Raw genomic sequence first — 21948 nt, forward strand, 5'->3', positions numbered from 1 at the left:
ATAGAAAATACCAGGTTAAGTAGAAGATGAAAAAGGATACTGTGGTTCCTTACTAAGAGGCAAGATTAGCAGTTGTAATTAATTCAAAGATTAATTAGATCCAAAGAATACACAAAACTGAAGATGAATCATTGTATTTTATAAAAAAAAAAAAAAAAGGTGAAAAAGATGAGAGAGTGAAATGCACTTAAAACTTTGTGAGCTGATATGTTACCTGTTGCTAATGGAAAACAATGGCTGTACATTAAAGGTAAAATTCCTCCATGTCTATATTGCAAGCTATAGATGATCCACAGAACCTGATTAAACAACGTCCACAAGTGCGTATGCAGAGATGAAATCTAACTGGTACCACTTAGCAGCCGTAACTGGGACAGGTTAGAGAGAGACAGTCAGGCCTTCTCTACAGCTCTGACACATGTGCAGCCCCATCAGGGCAGTGCTGTATTCTAACTCGAGCCTCTCAGTTGGTTAAAGACTGTTTGAAGACTCTTTCTTCCTCACCTGTGCAGTGGGATTTCCAGAAAAATTATGCAGGAACATTTGTAGTTGGAAAAATCCCACTGCTACCCAGTTCTGAACAATCCCTCTCGGCATCTGCTTAAAGAGAACCCATGCCAGGAAGGGAAAGGACTGCACTTCACAAAACAAATATCTTCCCTCAGCTCGACAGCAGCCACTGCGAATTTCCTGCATGGGAACTCCCTTTGGGAACCAAAATCACTCTTACCCAAAGCAAGACTCCTGCTGCACGCAGGTAACGCTGTTTTCCCAAGCGCCAGATTTTCCTGAGTACTACCGATGCCCACTGATCATGGACAATGACTGCACTTCTTGCCTGAAAAAAAATAATCAGACTGAATAGAGATGGGTGCAGATCTTTATTTTGTAAGACAGAGTCGTATTTACGGACCGATTGCCCTGCCTCCGTGATCATTCTCAGCCAGGACACGAGATCAGTGCATGGGATATTTTTGTTACTCATCTGCCTAATTAGTATGTTGGCAGAAGTGAGGAAGTGTGCGTTCCCAATATACTTGAATTCAACGATGCAGAACTCCACTGACACACTACAACAGCCTTCAGCTAGAGTTGAATTTTCAGAAGGTAAAAATAATTTTACACTAAATAAATAACTTTTCAGTAAGATCACAAATTTAAATACAATAAAAACCAGGCATAGCAAAAATAGATGAAAAAAAGCATTCTTTGTAAAAACATCATATGTGTGTGTTGGTCTTTTTTGTACATATACTTATATATACAAGTTGCAAACCACATACATCGCCCAACTTGGCAACGTAGCGTTTTAAGCCCCACTGGACAGCACTTTACCACAGTTTAAATATGCAGTCTTTTCCCCACATCAGTGGTTTCTGGGTTTATATAATCAGTCTTCTTTCCTCACTTAGGTAAAGCCTTCCCAAAGTTTAATGTTCTTTTTATCTAATACAGGAATATAATTTTAAAATCAGAGACTAGGCAGTAAGTGACAGAGAACATGTCTAAGGGGGTACAGAAACTATTTTTCCCTGTTCTATTTTGGGCCTATTCTGTGGAGACTGCATTTTCCAATATAAATGAGGATATGAGAGAGGTGCTTGCCATGAGTAAATCCTGAGCAAGCTTTAGTTTATCTCTTTGGATTCTGGCTTCAAGTTTGCCAGTATAGCCCTTTTACATCTATCTATTTATTTTTATTTTTGTCCTTTTTTTTGCCTCGATGCAGCAAACTATGGAACAGCATGTAATATTTATTTTTGTTCCTGACATACCATTGTTCTTGTTACAGAGACCAGATTTAGAGAAGTCACAGACTGTAACTATCACTGCGTGTCCTTGCCTGCTAATAACAAAGTAATGGAGGGCACTCAAACCTGATAGGAACAAAATGAAAAGGAACACAGGTTGTGGTATCTGTATCAAACGTGCAGTACTATTCGTTGCAAGGAAAAAATTCGACTCGCCATTTTTGTTTTTACACAAAAACCCTGACAAATTAAACGTGTAAATGGAGTGTGGGAGACAAAGTGATCAGCTTAGAGCTTCTAAGCATTAGGTCTTTCGAGCCCTGTATTCAAACTGAATATCCTGGACTGAGACCACAAGCAACATTCAGTCAAACTTCTGTAAATGTGTGTGTCAATAGCTGCCTGTTAACACTTTCTGTTCTCAGCTTCATCAGCTGCCTGGCTTGGGGTTTGTTCGAAGTGGCAAGCGAGTCCACTTAGGAGTTTTTGAGTCAGCGATGGCATGAAAACATCACACACGGGTCTTTTTGTGAGAACAAGGGTATGCAAGGGAGAAAACAACTTCACTTAGAAGAAACTAAACCTTGAAAAAATTAACAAATGAAGCAAAAATCCGATGGTACATCACCTTGGAGTCCATTGCAGAAAATCTCCTTGTAAAATCTCTAAAAGATTTCTGTGAATTACTTCAGATCCTGCCTTTACACGAGAGAATTTATTATGCAACAGCGTAGCTTTGTTTTTAAAAGCCATTAAGTGATTAATAGGATTTTCAGGCTTTCCAAGGATAATTTTTTTTTTTGACAAATGTTCTTTGGTGATGTCACAGATAACGCAGTGTGACAACACTAGGGCAATCAGAAGACTGATTATTAAAAGCAGAAATAAATCATTCTGGAAATCAGCAGTGATGAGAGAGCTATAGTTCATCATCAAACGCACGTCGCTAAAACATCACTAATGGAATTGTTTAGTGTGGTGCCGGCTTTAAGCTAGAAACGCAATGCCATTATTTAAATTAATTTGGGAGAGCTCTCTCATTCCTGTGACGGATGCCATCATCCATACAGTTTATCAGGTACTTGGGAGAGTGGGGAGAAATCCACGTCAAGTGAAAAACGGGGCAGAAGGGAAAAAAAAAAAAAAAGACAAAATAACGAGCGAAAATAAATTACAGGACTCAAAGATCATGATCCAAATTGGTCTGAAAAAGGTATCCCTGCAGAGTAGAAGATACTGCCCGAGAAGCGCGATCTTCTGATGCATCAGTGAACCTTAGATTCAGGCCAGTCATACACATCTGGCATGAAGGATTCATATTCGTAGGTCCAAACCTTTGATCGAATGTAACGGTTCTTGTCTGCAGGCTCAGGGTAATGGAAAGCCATGTTGTTTGCGTATAAAAATTCCATAACCTGAAAAGTTAAATCACCATGCAGTTTGTGCCTTTTACTACATTCACCGAACATCCACGCTTCCCCTGCAATATGTCTAGGACTCACAAACGGGATAAGGACAAACACCAAAGTCTTTTTACAATTTCTGAATGCCTTACCCACAGGATCTGTAAACTTATATTTCAGAAATCAAAGGAGCGTAATTTTGGCCCACCATCACTGCCAAACCAAAGCATCCAACAAACTTCATTTTTTTATAAGTGTCTCTTACTAAAGGCACAAAGAAGTGGGTATTTTGTGCCCAAGCACCTAGGGTTCAAGGGTCATACTCTGCAATTCAGCAGGTTAATGTACACATAAAATGCTTTTAGTACAGTCCACTTTTATGCTTCATACTCACCTTGACAGCAATATAAATAGAAACTTCCCTGATATTAGACAGTGGAGGATAAAGTCTTCCTTGTGCAAGTTCTTCATCGGTCAACTGTTCTGTCAATGCCTGAGTTAGAAAAACAAACAAGTTCTATTTACTGCATCCTGAATGGGATCAGTAACATGCTAAAACACCCGAGAGAAACAAGTTGCGGTGTTCTTACTACTAGAGTGCTCACAAAGCACTAGAATAAGGCAGTCAAATCTCAAAATTCTCAAAGATCAACTCTTCAATCTATGCCCGTATCAGCAAATTCTGTTTGTAAGCATTTAGCAAAATAAGATCCTTTTTTTTCTGGTTTTTTTTGAAGGCTGAACTACCCATAACCATGGAAGTCACAAGAGCCCAACATGCCTGCAGGACTGCCCATGTCTTTGGCCGGTTGATTCACTGGCTGCTCTGATGTGGTAGGTGCTCCTGCTCCAGAGTGGAAAGGCAGGAGAAGATGGGAGCTTGGGGACCACCTGCATCCCTGACCACACTCCGTCAACTGTGGAACCCAGAGCAGGGGGCGGGAGGAGGAGGAGGAGGAGGAAGAGGAGGCAGGCATGCTGCCAGACCTGAGGCCGGGAGGCAACTTACACACGGACAGATTTCCTATTTGGGTGTTTGATTTCTGGATAAAAAAAAAAAAAAAAAGTAAAAATTGCAACGGAAGCTGATACTTTTCACAATTTTGTTTGGTCAAAATCCATTCTTTTTTTTCCCCACTGGGGAGGGATAAAACCAACAGAAATCCAACAGGAAACCATAGAGTTACAGCAAGATTTGAGAAATTGCCCATCATGTCATCCACCATCATGTCAGAAGCCACAGCCTACTCTGCTTCCACACTTACCTTAGCAGCCTCTAGGAAAACCTTATCACTAATATGTCGAACACTGCTGAGGATCACAGCGAGAGCCACGCCTACAATAAAATTATTGCCAATTAGGGCCACAACATTTTAAAATATGCAGCCTGCTGCTGAGAAGCTGCGAGTCATACAGAAGGCTATTTTTAAAAATCTTCCCATAGCTTTCTACACACATTCGCAAAACTATTACCATGTGTGCTAGTCATTTATTGTAATAGGTGGCTTTTGACAAGGAGTTGGAGCTTAGCAGCTCAGGGAAAAAAGGGAGAGAAAGGGGAAGGCAGAGAAATATCCCTAGTGTTTCTTTTATACTCTCACTTGTGCAGACATAACTTCAAGAGGAGCATATTAACACTTATTTCCTCCTTCCCCCCAAAAAAACAAGCAGAAGAATCCATAATGCAGCAGCTTTCAAAGCCTTTAATAACACTCTTATTTTCTTAGAAATATCCAGTTGGGTGAGCTCACTGTGTGCACATTGCATATGTAACTACACATGTCTAGCATCCATTCTTAACTGATTTTCTTTCATTTATTCTTTTGATCGAGTTCTCAGCTTTAAATGCTGGTAACACCTCTTCATGCTGCTTCACTACCTGTGCCTAGTGTAGTAAGGGAACCCAAGAGGAGGTGCTAATAGCCTAGTCGTACAGATTAAAAGACGACAATTTTCTTTCTTACCTGGAAAAATATAAGCATTGTTTCCTTGGCCTGGTTTGAAGGTTCTTCCGTCTTTCAGAGTCACCAGCTCGAAGGGACTGCCACTGGCAAACAAGCAACGGCCCTGTTAAAACGGAGGAATAATCACAGTCAGGCAGCTTCTAAAGAGCCACCAGTACGGAGCAATACAGTCATTACGAAATGCAGGGACATCAGAGTCCTGCAGCTCCCAGTCAGCTCTAGGACTGAGTCGGGAAGGTACTCGAGCACACAGCCAAATGCAAAAAGGCAAACAGCCCTACTGAACACAACTGGATTCAAGCACATATTTAAATCCCTTGCTGACTCAATTTCTATGGTCCCAGAATGACAACAACCAAACCCACCTTTTTCCAATAGGGCCTGGAAGAGAGACAAGAATCAGTAAGCAGCTGCATCTTTCTGCAGCTGCACAACATGCAATGTTTCTGCAGCAAACATCTGGAAAGCAAGAGAGGCGAGCATGTGCATTGAATTATGCAGCTTTCTAAGGAACGGAAGCAATATATTTATCATTCATTGTTCTTTAAGACAGCAATGACTTAGAGGAACTATTCACACACAAAATAAACTACTTGCGTGTTAACCATTATTATAATCATAACTGTGTATCAGGAACCATGGCCACAAGCCAGGACGCACCGCTGTAGCGAGCATACAAAGACAGCTGAATAATGGCCACTTCCCAAAGGAGACTGAAATAGAAGTACAGGAACAAAAAGGTCACTTGTTTACTGATGGGTAGGAGGGTGAAGGGAGGGACTGCAGTATCATACTTTTATTGCTGAGAGCTCTGAGAGGAGTGAATAATGCAGTTCGCTTATCCTTCCTTTGAAAAGGATTTTAATCAGCACAAAATATTAAAACAAATCCAGAGTTTGGAGTATGAAATATACCCTCCAGATAAATGACCCTTTCCTCAAGCAGTAAAACCCCTGTAAGCAAAAAATCTTGATTTTCTTTTGAGTAACAGATTTAATAACATTACTTTAAAATATTTAAGGCAGCCCAGGACCACAAATTGAGAACAAATTGCCAAAGAAGCTAAAGACTCAGGAACTACATTTGAATGTTAGGGCATACCCCTGCCAATAGCCTTTTTGTGTTGGGAGCAAACCATATGGATGCATTTGAGGACAGGACCAAAAGACACTGAAAATTAGAACACAACAAAATACACAGTGGCAGAGGGCACTAAAACATTGTCAGGCTTTTACAGGTGCCATCTAGGAGAAGAAGAATAAGGAAGAAAAGGTTAATGATGGTATCTTCTTTTCCTTACTGACCTCCTTGTTTAGCACAAGATTTCACACCAGCCAGGATTAAGCTATTCCTGAGGCCAGGAGACACATGGGGCTGACAGCTCTGATCCTTAATTGCTTGACAAACTTAGTTAAACAACAAAGTAAAGTCAGCGAGGATTTTCTAGGTAATTAGTGTATCTTAGAGGGAAAAATATTATACATTTTGAAGGGCAAACTATGGGTAAACGGGGTACATTTCGGAGAACTAAAGAACATTATGAAAACAAACATTAGATACGGAGAAAAGCCTGAAGAGCCAGAAACATTACAAAATGTATTAATAAGGACTGGAACAAAATGACACCCATTCATTTACTGACCAGTAATATTTAATTGTCCAAATAACCCATGTCTATAAATAATAACTTATGGAAAATCAGGAATAAAAGGTATATGGATCCAATACACGAAAAAACCCCAAAGATCCTCTCTCCGTTTGGCACAAACTGTTTAAATAGCACTATGCTCACACAGCTACTTCAGTGAAAACATGTTACCACACCTGAATCTAACCAGCACTATCTTGCTTCTGCATCTGATAGCAACGACTCTGAGGTCCAGCTCCTCGGGACTCAACACACAGCCATGGGGAACAAGTGAGCCTCTTACCTTAAAACATCTATTGCTCTGTGGATATTCTATAAAAAGTGCAAGCAAAAATTAAGCTGATTCTCCCTCTAATAGTGCTGCTGGCCTCCTTCAGCCATCAGAGATGCCAGTAGTTTTTACATTTATTTATACCAGCTAAAGGTTTGGCTGTAATAACTAACTCTTGTTTACTTTCTAGCCAATATATTAGAATTTAATTTTATATGCTGAAACACTGCCCAACTCACTATTCTGGCTAATGCAAGATACCTGAGAGATATTAAACCATCTTCATTTAAAAGCGTTCTCATTTACCATTAAAAGATAAGGTCTAGATTTTGTCCAGAAGCCGCTATTCCTGCCTAGGGCTCACTCTGGACCTGCAAATCTCTGTACCAAGAGTTCCCTCCGAGCTGACGGGCCCAGTCACACGGAATCTGGGTGCCAACTGGAGACGATGGAGTTCTACCCTTCCCGGTGTGAAGTGAACACCGCTGAGGTTGTAATGCTGGAAACTGAGCCACGCCAACCGTGGAAGGAAGGAGGTTCATAGCTCTGCATCAAGAAACAAGGAAAGATCTCTACTCATTTGTTTTCACACACGGGACTGGAGGAGAGGGGAGAGGGAGGGGAGGAGAGGAGAGGAGAGGAAAGAAAAAAAAGTCTTTTCATGAGCCCCACCCCTGAAGTCTGCAGGCAGGCCCTGTGGACAGGGCAGAGATCACAGTGCTGGAATCTACAATGTAAAGGCAAGGCATTACCAGCCAGTCCAAAGTGTTAAAGCTAGCGCTCTGTCTGCCTGATGCTCCCTTGCCCTCACCTCCTTCCCCTCAGGCTCTCTTCAAAGATGATTAGTTTTATATAAAAAGTTGTGCAGAAGGATAAAAGACTTGGTTCGTTAAAGGCAAAACCAAGGTTTGGATGCACCGGTGATAGCATTATTAAAAAGATCACCCCAAACCGCCACCCTCCAACCCCCACCCCAAGCAGCCCATAGTGTAATAACGTTAAGGTAACGGTGCAGAACGAGGTGTGTTTATTCTTGATTCACTCACTTCAATGTTTGGTAATGCCAGGGTACGAGACACGGACATTACGAGGGAGGAACACGAGGACAGAGGGCCACCACCGACTCCTGCACTGGAAGCACAAGTCTTCACGGGTCACTGCTAACGATACAATTTCTGACCCGCGCATACTCAGAAACGACTGAGTGCAAAGCAGAATTCCTGGATTGATGCATGGACGCTATCTGCTTTAAAGACTTCACTCAGTCACTACATTTTAAAGGTTGCACTTAGTCTCTATTACAATGTTAACCTAAGATGTTTCTTTAAAACGCAAAATAATTAAAAAGCGTGGTGGGGAACAGTTAATCGAAACTGTGCGTGAAACAGTGATCACAAAATTTAGGCTATTTTAAAGCTTTGCAAAATGTCATTATTTAAAAATCAAGTCTTTTAAAATCACCTCCATTTACTTTTGCCAGAAGACAAGAAAGATCTGTATTATTATGTCAGTAAGTCCAACCATTAATAAAATAATTTCAGTTCTCACACTCAGTAAACAGTTCTATCACGAAGAGCCAATAGGTCAACATTTCTAAATACGACATACCTCTGTTAACGTATATGCTTCCTCTGCTGTGCATTCAGCTTTCACTGTAGGGTTACTTAGTGCAAATATTATGGGTCGCTCATTGATAGAGGCCATTGCTTTGATCACATCCTGAGAGAAGAGCCGCCCAGCTCCTGCAACTCCTGAAGTAAATGGAAACACGTAAAAATAGAATCGATACTTGACTGCCTCAGGGCAGATGACAGCCACTGTAGATTAAGTTCACGTCACATCTGAAGTCTCCCACTCAGAGCAAAGCATCGCGGGCTTTTCTAGTAGCAGGAGATGGAAACCAGGCACTGCTCTTTTAGTGGCTGCTTAAAATTCTCATTTTCCCAGGAACATCTAATTAATGTGTTCCAAAAGCCTATTTTACATGATTTTTTTTGGTATTGATCTGTGTAAAGAACACTTATCGCTGCCCTAGATAAGCAAGTGGGAACACCAGGTTCTTCACAGATTATTCATCCTAGCTGGGTGTTAACTGTGCAATGCACATTCCCCAGATATTGGGATTTCTGACCACACCCAAACAAAAAATGGTGTACATTTGTGACATTTGTGACACTGGCTACAAACTTCAGGGTAGCTGCTCAGTCAAAAAACCTTTTCTTTTCCAAATAAATCATGTGCAAAGGAAATTGCAGAGTTGTACCAGGAAATACCTGTAATCCCATCTGACCTCTGCAGACAGCCACAGTTACAAATCAATACCTACATATGTCGGTGACCTAACAGGTATTGGTGATCTGCAGTATAAAAGAGCTCCTTCAAGCCATGCTGCTAGCAGATTCTGGCCAGAGAAGCTGACTAGGGGAAGGAAGGTGAGAAAAAAAAATAAATTCCTCAAGTTAGGGAACTCCTGTGAAGCAGAAAATGCGGTGTTTGTGACTGCCGTCTCCCTTGCTCCCGGTGCAGGGAATGTGTTAGGGAAAAAGGCTGTATTTTTGTCTTCCTGACTCTTAGTGCTCTTCATTACGGTTTCAGTTCACTGTGGCCATGCAGTCCCCGAGAACATGCTCAGAGTTTTCCAAGAAAGGTCTGACACCAGCTGGACAAGGACTAGAGGAAGCAGTTAACGAGGACACAAGATGCAGAAGCAGCACCACAGCTTCAATGAAGGATGCACTGAGAGCTAACCTGCAGCTCAGTGTATTTCAAGCAGAAAATTGACCTCATATTTTCATCTTATTTACACTAGCAGAAATGCAGATCGCTGTCACCAACCTCCCTGGAGCCACGTTAGCAAATTAAATGCAGCAAATAACCAAATGATGGAAACACAGAAACAAAAATAACCTTCCTTACCAATGATAGCTGAAGGCCGAAGTACATTCACTGCCTCTACAAATGTCTTTGGTATCTGCTCTGGCGCCTGATGCGTAAATGGTTCTTGATTGGAATCTACCTTTTGTTCTCGGCCCTATAGATAAAAAGTGGATTGTTTTTGTGAGAAGGACACAGAAAGCACTGGCCATCCGTATTGTGGTATTTCAAGGCATGGTGCACCCTTACCTGAATCAGTAAACCATATTTGTCAAACATCCATATTCTCTTGTAGGCTTCCTCAGCAGAAACACCGCTTTCCATCATAGCCATAACAATGAGATTTGCAATTCCCAGGGCGGCCTTGCGGATTAAAAGGACTTTGATTTGTAACAAGTCACAAAAGAGATCTGTCATCACAAACACCACCCTGTTCAAGATCCCCACAAAAATCATTTAGTAAGTCAGCTTTGAAACACAAGCAATGTTTGCCTAGATGGGGCCAGATTCCTGGGATCTACAGCGTCACATCTTCAACCAAAAGAGAGAGGCAGCTCTTCTGGGTACTGTGCCCCCCCGCCTGTACCAGTTCAGCAGCCACTATAAAGCAGCCCAACCAGACAATAAGAACAAGTTAGTGCCGCAGCCCTCCTGTTAAGAAACCACAGCGTAGTGTTTTGTGCCAGAGTGCTTTCCAAACCTCTCTCTGCTCCTGCCGCCAGTGATAAAGGCCTTGCAGACAGAGGGCTGAAAGTAGATGCTGGCAGTGCTGCCCCTCCACATCCCTTCTCTTGGCTCTCTGCACATGCTGCTAAGTCTGGCAGGAGAAGTAAGGTAGAGGGAAGTGCGGAGCAGGGCTCGGTGCTCAGGCAACAACACAACAGTGGCCAATTACTGCAATCAGGACCTTCCCCAGCTGGGGAAATTTTCAGCTAATGAAGTTATTTTGTCAGCAGGACAGAAGCAATTTTGCTGATATACCAAGAAGCACGGTGCTAGTCCTGACACTGCTGCCCCAGTAATGTAACTGGTGCCTGCTGCAAACAGCCACAGATTTAACTTGCTAAGAAAACCACTGTGTACTTCTCTCCAACGCTATAAAAATTAACAAGATGTTCTTACCCTCTTTCTTACTAAATCATAATTTTATGGTAAATTCCCTTTCAACTACACCCAACTCCCTCATGCTTTTTTTTAAGTCCATGTAAGAAAGTGAAAAACTTGAGTCCTTGCAAATGTTAAACACCAGAAAATATAGTTAAATCTCGTTGCTCTAGAGCCCTTAAGACATCTCACCTCTCCCGCTCCAAGGAACAGCACTTTCTGCTCTGCAAGTGGTTTACCAGTGGCTTTCTGTGCTGCCAGTAGTCCTGCCAAGGCCACTGAAGCTGTCCCTGTAAAAACAGTACAAAACTAAGGTGAGCTGAAGAGATCTATAGGGCAGATTATGGTTTTAGGCAAAGTTTATATATATACATGAAGTGACATAAACAAAGGGTATACCTTGAATATCGTCATTGAAGGTACAATATTTCTCTCTGTATTTTCTCAAAAACCGAAAAGCGTTGTGGTTTCCAAAGTCTTCAAATTGGATAAGTGTGTTCTGGCCATACCTACAGAACACGGCAAATATTCCTATCACTAGATGCATAAAGAAATGCAATCCTTTTAAAACAAATCCTGCACGTAATCAATTATCTTTGGAAAGAGGATGTCCTCAGGCCTTTCACTGCTTAAAACAGTTCCGTCTCCATTGTATCATATTTAACAGATAACTACAAGCAGCATGTTCCAGGTCACAGAGAAAATCACTGCAGAAACAGAAATACAGCCATATCTCTTGACTCCCAGTCCTATCCTTATTCCTTAAATGACTGTTTCAAGGACAGGGTGTTAGGTGGGGGGTTTGCCAGCAGTTTTGGCCATACTTCCGTGCAGAATATTCAGTGTCGTACCTGTCTGTAATGGCTTCCATAAATTCATCAATTAGGTCATCATAGACCTGTGAGCGATCCCTTTTTTGGTACAGGCCCATATAAAATGGATCTTTTAAGAGCATCTGAAAAAGAATAAATCAAAGACAGCAGCAGGATGAATCACTTCCTCAATATACACTTTCCAGAGTTCACAGTAGCACATTTCAGACCAAAGATACTGCATTTATATAGCCACTGTAACTGCCTCCAGTCTGTATCAATGTTCAGTAATTTCAGCTGGCACTTGAGGTTGGTGATGGCTGCTTTTAAAGTGGAACAAATCAATACTGTGAACAATAAACTGCTTTAATAAATCTGATTCACATTTCCAGCTTCTTAAAGTCAGGTCAACCTGACTGTCTATTTTGCAGCGTTCCAGCATTCAAATTACTTCCAAATGCACCATTTCACTGACAAATTAACTGCTGTTTTTCAATCACTGATATGTAACTGCATAGTGAATTCCAAATCATTTACCCTTACATAAAATATTTGGTTTTATCTTAAATAAAAGTGCTCAGATAAAAATCTTCTCTTATAGTACCGTATGCTCTTAAATAAATACTTTCCATAGGGATAATGTACAGCAAGCAAAGTTCAGTCAAACTCACTGTATTATCAGTTCCAACATCAATGCACACAGGCAAGCATTTATCTGGGTGTATTCCTGCGCAGGCTGTATACAAACACAGTTTTCCTACTGGAATTCCCATCCCATACACGCCCAGGTCTCCAAGACCCAATATTCTTTCTCCATCAGTGACAACAACAGCCTGAAAACAAAGGAAGGTGCAATTATAGATGATCACTGAAATTTATAAATTTTAGAGCGATACCAGTTGTGGTTTTTTCCAGGCAAAAAATCAGGTATGTTTGCATAGTCAAACAAAGAACAGATTACAAGGAATACTTTACTTGAAGCAATAACGCTTAATGTTAGAATCTGCTCTGCTCCTTTTTCTTTGCTGAAATCCACTGTCCCAATCCTTGAAGGCTAAGTGGGAAAGATCCAAGCTGCCCTGTGGATCTGCAGCTTGTAAACTGGGTTTATGATTTCCACTTGTAAATCCAGACATGAAAAAGTTTGTGTAAGTATCATTCACCTCATCTCCCCTGCGGTTCTCGACCCAACTGGGTCATACAGGATTTCATCGCAAAATCTGGGCATCCCAACTACCACTTCTGTGTCCTCATTTGAGGACAAGATCACCTCTCCTACTGCTATGTAACACAATAAGTGAGACCCAGAGATGCATCCCCCAACACCTCCTCAAAAGGTGGAATAATGAGGCAAAATAAAAAGTTTGGCAAGCCTAGTTCTCATCATCACTGCTTACTCAAACCATAAACCTCATATTTAGGATAAAACACTGCTCCTCAAGATACGCGTTATCTTTGTTAGCTGTATTTTGTCATCATCGTCCAACAGCCAAGGATGCATTACTTAGTATTTACACTTCCATCAAATACTAACAAATCTTAAGAAGCTCAACTGAGATTAAATAACAAGTAGAACAAAAATTATACAGTGGTAGTACCTTAACGTCGTTCTCTGGCCAGTTGTTCACAATTGACCTTATATGGCCTCTGTCTGAGATGGAAATAAATAATCCTCTGAAAAAAAAAAAAACAAGGCAGAAATATTTTATAGGTGACAATTAGAAATTTCACCTTGCTTTGTAAAACTAAATGTCAAACTGTATAATTTTCTTAAAATTGAAAGCACTACAATTACTGACATAAATCACTCAAAGGACAACTTCTAACACACAAGTTTATTTGGCTGCTTTGACGCTCTAAAATAGGAACACAGAGAAAACACTTTTCATGATGCTACCTGGGTTTTATACTACTACAGATATTCACCTTTAATACTCTGCAAGGGCAAAGCACCTCTGGTGTTAGCATCGGACATGACAGGATCTATGCTCTCCTGTAAGGATATGAGAAAGGAATGTGATCCTAAGCCTGGCTTCACCTTATTGAATCTCCATTCAGGACATTACACAAGGCGAGAGGAGGTAAAAGAAAGGAAAGACAGGGTCTTCTCCAAGACCAGGAGGAGATCAGTCCTTCCCGCTGCTGAGTGCTCCTCCATGGGAACATGGGAGGGGAGGCAAAGGAGCAGAAAGGAGCAGAAGTGAAGTGTCTATATTTCTTCTGCTTGAGCAAGCCCTCTGTTGTTAGGAGGAAAGGGGGCACAAAAGGCTCAGCAGAAGTGGTAACAGATAAATTACCAACACTTGGAAAGCGCTGGTTCTTGGAAAGAAAGGGGCATATCGTGACTTCCAATCCATGCTGCCGTTTCTTGTACAGACAACTTCCAGAGGGGGACAGTTTTCAAACTAGTCTATAATACCGTGGAAGAGGAAAGGAAGTATGTGAGAACTAAGTACATCTTTCACATCCCCTGCCCCAGATCAGGAGCAAAACCATGAGTTTCTTACCGTCTTTATCACAGCAGCCACGCTACACAGCCCAGTGCCCATGGCAGTGAAGGATTAGCCCTTCCTCCACACAGCACTAAAGCCCTCGAGCGAAGAGGGCTCTAGCACTACACTTTGAATTGCAGTATCATGGAAATGAGCCAGTCTGAACTGGTTTCCTCAACACAGAGCTAATAACCGGAATGGTTGTTTTGAAGTCACTGCTGAAGCCAAACCAGCTCCCAGCCAAGCGTATTTACTGTGTCTGAATAACTGAAAGCTGACTCCTAGTAGCACAGCTTTAATACGGGGACTATCTGCGCCCAACGGAGTCCGCTGAGCTACCATGAGTCAAGCCTCCCCCTTCCTGCTTTACCGACATCTCTCCTCACACGCTGCTCGCTGGCCTCTGCTCCTGTACCCAAGATGTCACGCTGTGCTGCTCTGCAGAGCATCAGGAGAATCTCTCCAGCACAGGGATCCTTTGCCACCAGCAGAAACATGTTGGTCATGGCTTTGATTCTGCCAGAGCCGCCGTTGGCCTGAGCTTCCTCCAGCAAATCTGCTGTACACGTGTGTGCGCGCTCGTGTTTCTGCCTCTGTGCAGGGTTGCACAGGGGGCTAGATTTAATGAATCTGCCTGAAGTTACCTCTCCTGAACAGAGGGTGAGACCGGATGACCTCCAGAAATCCCTTTCAATCTACACTTTCCTCCGAATGCTCTGTCCTGATACAGATCCTCAGACTCACAGATGTGACTTTGAGAGCTGGAGAAAGCCACAGCACTCTCCTCGGAATTCAAGAGCTGTACGGCACCTAGGAAAAGCTGGAAATGGGGCCGAAGCTCTGCACTTGTGGTATTTATGCGACACATTACTGCTTCTGTTTTCAAATGTTCTGTTTTCCAATATAAACTGGGTCTTGAGATATTATTTAATGAACTTTTACTGCCCTGAATTGGCACAAGTCTTGTGTAGCTGAATCCAAATGAAAATTAAGTAAAACATTTCCAAACCTCAGGCAAGCATACAGAGAAAATGATAATAAAAGTAGCAGCAATATATATCTATGGTTCTTACTTCGGTCTCCTGAAGATGTGTCCATACTGGGAGCAGGCAAGGCCTACTGTTGGTGTGTATACAATTGGCATTAACCGCTCAATATCATCTTGTAATACCCTATAGAATAATTTTTCATTTCTCTCTTGGATTCCCATTATGTAGATATACCTGAAAATAAGCAAAAGGGGAAAAAAAACCCACTTATTGTTTCACATTTATGCTTATTTAAAAATGTCAAAGCAAAACCCAAACTTGCTTCATATTGTTTCTTCATGAAATTCCTGGTTCCACTCAAGTCGGGCTTTGAGCACTAAGCAAAAATTGGAAAAGAGAGAGTAGCAGTACTAAAAAGCTGAAATAAAACTACTGGGTATGACATACCATGCATGCTAACAAGTTAATGAGCAAACATGCATTGTGATAAGAGATAACCCATGGATTTATTACAGGATGCAGCTGGGAGTCTCATTACTGTTAAAAAAAAAAATTATCAGTGAAAGAATTTTTCATCCAAAAAAAAAGTAAGGTCCTGACAGTAAGGTCTTGTTAATCCTAACATTAACACAGCTGTAAAACAACTTAACTCCTAACAAGAAGTTCATTTTGAAGGACTTACCTAGGTGTGCACATTAAACCTGCATTTTGCAAATTTACCTAGCCATCTGCCGTGCATCGATTCATGATCAGTCTTGCTGACCCAACAACACAAAGATAATGAATTAGCGATTCGTCTTAGGCTACAGCAACCGGGCACTTTGCCAATACAGATGGCATGACTGTTTCAGATCAGCAAGTGACATGATGTGGATTTAAAAGTCATCTTTCATTTTTCATGAGAACAAAAGAGTTTTGATGTGGTCCAGTAAGCCTCTAATCATTCCAGTGCTCCTCTTGCCTTTAGGAGACTGCATATTTTTACATGCAAATATACATAGGCTTACATGAAAACAGTAACAGGATGCTAAAAACATGCCATTCTGAAAAAAAAAAAACACCAAATAAAAATTCTTCACTTTTTTTCACCAAACCAGTGGATTTTTGTAAACAAAAAAACAAGATTGATTAAAAAAATTACACATTATGAGACTCAAAATTCTAACCCTGTAATTCCTTTCTAGCAGTAACTACTGTATATGATAAACATTGTTTTTCATACCTAATTATCAAACCCTTAATATATCTTCATTCTCACATATTTTTCTAGCATGCATTAGCTGCTCCCTCCTCCTCGCCAATAGTTCTGTGCTCTAGCAACCTGCCACCCAAATCTTACATATTACAGAAATACATTTTACATATCGCACAAAGGTTTGCAGCTTTGTTACTGGCTAATTTGTGCATATTCCTTTTTTTTTATTTAGCTTATGACTATGGAATATAAGAGAAAAGCTCCCCAACCTCATTTAGCCACACGATGAATGCGTGACTGATGAAAACAGTTTTCTGCGCAAAAGTGAAAATAACATCCAACATCTGAAAAACCCAGTGGAGGCACAGAAACCTTGTTTGATTATCCCCAGGCAATATTTTACAGCAATTTCCATGTACTTGCATGACAAAACAAGGCCAGAGGAGTGCTTACTTTTCCAAGGGGTCAGTCATTTTTGCCAAATTCTTATGGAAGCGTAAGGCTTGAATGTCTTGTGTCTCTATTTTAGGAGGTAGAAGTCCTTGCAACCCAAGCATCTGTCGTTCATGTAATGTAAAGGCCATACCCTGAAAACAAGAGAGGTGAGAAATAATTAGCAGTTCTTCCTCTAGCATTTCTGTTTATCATGTCTTTCTATTTGCCATTTCTGAACTATCCACCGCATCCTTTTCTCATGTGCCACAGCAGGCTGGGTTTGGATATATTTGCCTCTTCTGGGATTCCCCTCATCCTTTGTGTGTATCCCTTTTGACCACAACTTTCCCACATCTCCGAGACCTCACGCCCTTTGCCAGATTTCATTTTCCTCTGTGAAACTGGAGAACGACCAAGAGATCCCACTGCAGACAAGCTAAGGTTTAAAAGTAAAATAGTAACAGCTGCTGCCTGAATTGTTTTATAGGAACGTAAGGTTGACCAAGAACACGTGGGTCACCCAGTCTGGTCCTTACAATCACAGACGGTAACATTTAGTCCGCAGAGGTTTATCTGAATTGCTCCATTTACTGCTTTTTTCTACATACTTTCCGTAACCCAGCCAGATCCCAAAGTTACTGAATTGCCCTAATGCTTCTATTGAGATCACAATTCAACCCAAAGCCTTCATTTTTACTGAGGGCTAGAACTAATCTATTTGTCTTCAACCGCAGTTGTCTACTACCAAAAAGCCTCATTTGTAACAAATTAAGTTTCAGAAGAGTTGAAGCACAAAAACATCCATCCCACCATTTCCATTCTTCTCTGCTGCAAGGTGGCTAAGAGTTAAATTGTTATTTAAATACTAATTTGAGTTATTTAACAGTAACATTCAATAAAACCGGCTCTTCGCTTACTACACGTAACAGCCTGCTGTGAGCTACCTGCTAGTGGAGACTGACAGGCATCTTCACGGGGCAGTTCTCTGCTGCGAGGTGGCTAAGAGTTAAATTAATTGTTATTTAAATACTAATTTGAGTTATTTAACAGTAACATTCAATAAAACCGGCTCTTCGCTTACTACACGTAACAGCCTGCTGTGAGCTACCTGCTAGTGGAGACTGACAGGCATCTTCACGGGGCAGTTAACTCCTAGTTACCTCCTAGGTGTAACTTCGCAAAGCGTTAACTGATCCGAGTCTGGATTCAGAGCCAACCTGTCTCAGAGTGCTGACCCCATTTTCAAACAACTGAGCCCACTTTAAGTACGCCACTTCCAAAAGAGCAATGAGGAACTTTCCTTATTTCAGTTTATCCAACTGGGTCTGTTCAGGGAATGATTAAATCAGTATTTGCGAACGCAGGAGCTGAAAACCCAGGAAAGCCTTTGCTGTGCATCAATCTGTGAGCAAAAAACAGAATCTGAAAGGGAAAGGTCTGCTAGTTGCAATGTTTTGGAAGAGATGGAAACAAGAAACATCAGTTCTGCTCACAAACAACACTTCCTTTGTTTACTAAAGCAGCTAGATTAAAAAACAAGAGCGCATTTTCTCAAATTTCCCCATGCTGGAAGCAGATTCTTACTGCCAAGTTAAAAAAAAAGGTTTAAAAAAAAAAAAGCTTTCTAAGGTTTCTTTTATGCCTTGTAATTACACCCCAAATTCCTCTTGCAATCAGAAAAAGCACAAGAAAAAAATTAGTATTTCCCCATTTTAGAATAAAAGGCATAAATTCAGATGAGAATATATGTATTTTCACCTCTGCTTATGTTTGAATAGACTTTCACAGGTATTTGTAGAAAGCACGCCCATTAACAAAAAATCTCTCATTTAGAGTCTATACTTAGTGCAATTCAGCACACTTGAATGGTTTATAACCAGTATAACTACTCCTTAGGAAAAAACATACTTAAAGTAATTAATATTTTTACATAATTTTTCTCTTTGCTTATTTAAATCACACTTAATATCAGTTGTTTTGCCTACACTGATTTAAGCACTCCACCTGCTTTTCTGTACTAATTCTATACTATGTTCTAAAGTAATAAAATATTTGAAGAGTTAGAAGCAAGAAAAAAAGAACAAAACCAAAAAACTTCAGTGTTTCGCAAAAAACACTTGCAAACACTTTCTTGCAGAAAACTGTATTTAACCCTAAACTAGATCAATGTTTTGTATTTCTGCCAACCTTCCACGTAATAGATTTGACGTTAAATATTGAACTTTTTCTACCATCCGTCATTCACAAACCATTATTTTCTTTCCTCGCGTAATTGCTCTTCTCAAGTATTCTTCCAATATCGCCTGTAAATAAATTTCAGAGGACGGCTTATTCCTGAACTTTTTACCCTTGCTGCTGGTCTTTTGCTGGGTGTAACAGGTGCTTTAGCCACGTGATAATTTTTTTCTGAAAACCGACTTGAATAACCCAAGATTTCCACTGAGAACACAACCACGTAAGCAGCATCGGCATGAGAAAAAAAAAACAAAACACAAGGAACACACACTGAATGCCATATTTATTTTTTTTTTCCTACGTTGCAAAGGATCTACTTTGGTTTCCCTTCTGCGTACTTCACAAGAAATACTGAAAGATTCCCTGGGAATGTAAAAGCATCTTCCAAAGATGTATGGAAGCAAACCATGCAAACACACATCTCAGCTATCTTTCCCTTTTCTTTAACTGCCCATTCATTTCTTACCATCAGCGGTTTATGCCTTTTTAAAACAACCATTTCTCAACACAAACTGTACTTGCAGTGCAAGTGAGTAAGGACACAAAGCTGAGTACAGCTGGCAAACATCTGTAATATTTTGACTGTTACTTCAGGCATTACAAAACCAAGAATGATGCCAAAAGATTTACGATATGAAGGGAAAAAAAAAAAAAGCTTAGTCTCTTTTCAGAAGATACATAAATACTGGTCAGTAAAGCCATTAGTTTAAGGTATGTCAAAGGCCAGAAACTCGCTGAAATCTCTCACTAGCAAAACCTACGTCCTCCTCATCAGAAACTCTCAAGTCCCTGAAAAAGAAAGTCTATCTAATTTCTCATTTCCACTATTAGCGTGATGCTAGGACGTGGCTTTTCCTTAATTTGCTTGTATAGTGAAACCAGTGACCTGAAACTACCTGGGTCCTTAATAATATCAGACGAGCCCTGAGGTCAGTACTAAGCAGAACAGCAGCTACCCATCTTCATTCGGTTTATTCATGCTTTTTCCAGTCTATAGGCAACCTGGATTTTCAGTGTATCTGGAATTACAATAACATTAAACACAATGACTTTTTAAGTGGTACTAAGTACTTCCAGCTGTTTATTTACGTGACAATTACATGTTACCACATTAAGAGATGCTTTAATTTCTGCCCAGGCCTAACTCAAGAATCTGAATGTCATCAGTCTCCATCCAGAAATGTAATCCTCGTTTCAACTAGAACCGAAGAAGTTTAGTCCAGAGCAGCACTATAAAAAACCGAGAGCCCTTCCAACACTTGCTGTATTCCCTGTTATTATTTTGTCCATGACCATCAGCTGCCTCTTGGTTTGGATTTGGGATTGCGGTTCATTCCCCATACAGCACCTCGCAGGATGTAGATTTTCCTTAAACCAGTGTGCCTAGGAGCTGCAGTATTACAAATTTCCTAGCCTTTTTCCTCATTTTATAAAGCCCCAGGGATCGGGTCCCAGTGAATCAGGAGGCACTCAGCAATTCACAGCAGTGGGACTGATGTTCTCAAAGGCACTTCAGATCCCCGCACCTACTTAAGGGCCAGATTCCTTCTGGTTTCCACTGGGATTAAATGCCTAAATACTGTAATAGTTGGATTCAAGTCACAGGGATCATTTTTTGGTTTCCTTTGACCCACGGTGCTAGGTGTCCTTTCTCTGAGTATTATGCACCGACTTTCACTTGGATTAGTTTCCTTAATCCTCTTTACAGCTCAGAAAAAACAGGTGTCCTTTCTAAGATAGTACAGACAAAGCAGGGAGAGCATTTAGGAGAAAACCCAGCGCGCTTCAAAAGACCACAAATGAATTGATACATACACATGGACAAATTTATGGCAACAAAACCAATGTTCTTTCGGGCCGGGAGGGGGCAAGTAAAATGAAATGTTGACAGTTTTTTAGTTAAGACAAGCTCACATTGAATCACCACGTACTGTGCTTTTAATCCACAAATTATCTGGCACTGGGACCTCACTTTGGCCCTAACAACTGGGCTCCACTACACAAAGCCAGTGGCGCTATAAATACCTGCATATAAAAAATTCTAGTTGCCTACTTTGCATGAAGGTGAACAGGAGACCTGAATCCTGCAAGCATGATTTTTATAGCACCACTGAGTAATTAACACTGAGAGATTTTTAAGCAGAGAAGTACTAAAGATGATAATTTTTCCCCAGCTGCAAAGAGTTGCAGGCATATATCTAGGAGGGGATACTTTTACCTGATACCATGAATACTCTCAAGTATTCTGAAAACCTGTACAGTTTATAACAAATAACCCATTCAAAGCCTCTGATAAAGATGTAAATGTAGAATATATCCAGACAGTTTGGAAAACGAGTTAGCCTACTTCACAGGGAAGTCTTAATCAAATGGTTTTCATGTAACTTCTAATCATTGTTGTAACACATTCAGCAGTGTATCATAGGCGTTGAAGTAGAATCATAAACATTGTTAAAATAAAGTAGATTTTACATTGGATTGTGGGCTGCTGCTTAACTCTGCTTCCTTTTGCTAAATCGCCAAGTTCGCTATGGCACAACACGTCTCCACTCCAAATTAATAAAGTTCACTCACGTGAATCAAAGGTGTATTTGCTATCTCAACCATAGATTCAAAGTTTCTCTGCATTTATGAGAACAGTGTAGAATATGGACATTGCCTTTGATTTCTTTCCTCCTTCATTTCTTAAACACAATTTCCTATCTTTATTCTTCCAGAAACAGCACAGTATATATACTGGAGGGTATGGCTGATACAGCACAGCAATCTACTCCC

The 21948-nt window shown here is 40.7% G+C and overlaps 1 protein-coding gene across 1 annotated transcript in view; it reads right to left on the reverse strand.

The window, feature by feature from the left end:
- Positions 1–3016: 3016 nt before the first annotated feature.
- ME2 (malic enzyme 2, NAD(+)-dependent, mitochondrial) overlaps positions 3017–21948 on the reverse strand; it is a 24908-nt gene continuing 5976 nt past the window's right edge. The window contains exons 2-15 of the mRNA XM_009696035.1: positions 16957–17090; positions 15393–15542; positions 13426–13501; positions 12499–12660; positions 11867–11970; positions 11415–11524; positions 11208–11305; positions 10161–10274; positions 9954–10068; positions 8646–8788; positions 5119–5221; positions 4420–4490; positions 3549–3647; positions 3017–3166 (exon numbers count right to left, since the gene is read on the reverse strand). Of these exons, the coding sequence (XP_009694337.1) occupies positions 3017–3166; positions 3549–3647; positions 4420–4490; positions 5119–5221; positions 8646–8788; positions 9954–10068; positions 10161–10274; positions 11208–11305; positions 11415–11524; positions 11867–11970; positions 12499–12660; positions 13426–13501; positions 15393–15542; positions 16957–17090 (1629 nt within the window). The remainder of the gene's footprint in view (positions 3167–3548; positions 3648–4419; positions 4491–5118; positions 5222–8645; positions 8789–9953; positions 10069–10160; positions 10275–11207; positions 11306–11414; positions 11525–11866; positions 11971–12498; positions 12661–13425; positions 13502–15392; positions 15543–16956; positions 17091–21948) is intronic.

This window comes from Cariama cristata, unplaced genomic scaffold (assembly GCF_000690535.1).
Source record: "Cariama cristata isolate BGI_N322 unplaced genomic scaffold, ASM69053v1 scaffold13462, whole genome shotgun sequence".
Taxonomy (NCBI): Eukaryota; Metazoa; Chordata; class Aves; order Cariamiformes; family Cariamidae; genus Cariama; species Cariama cristata.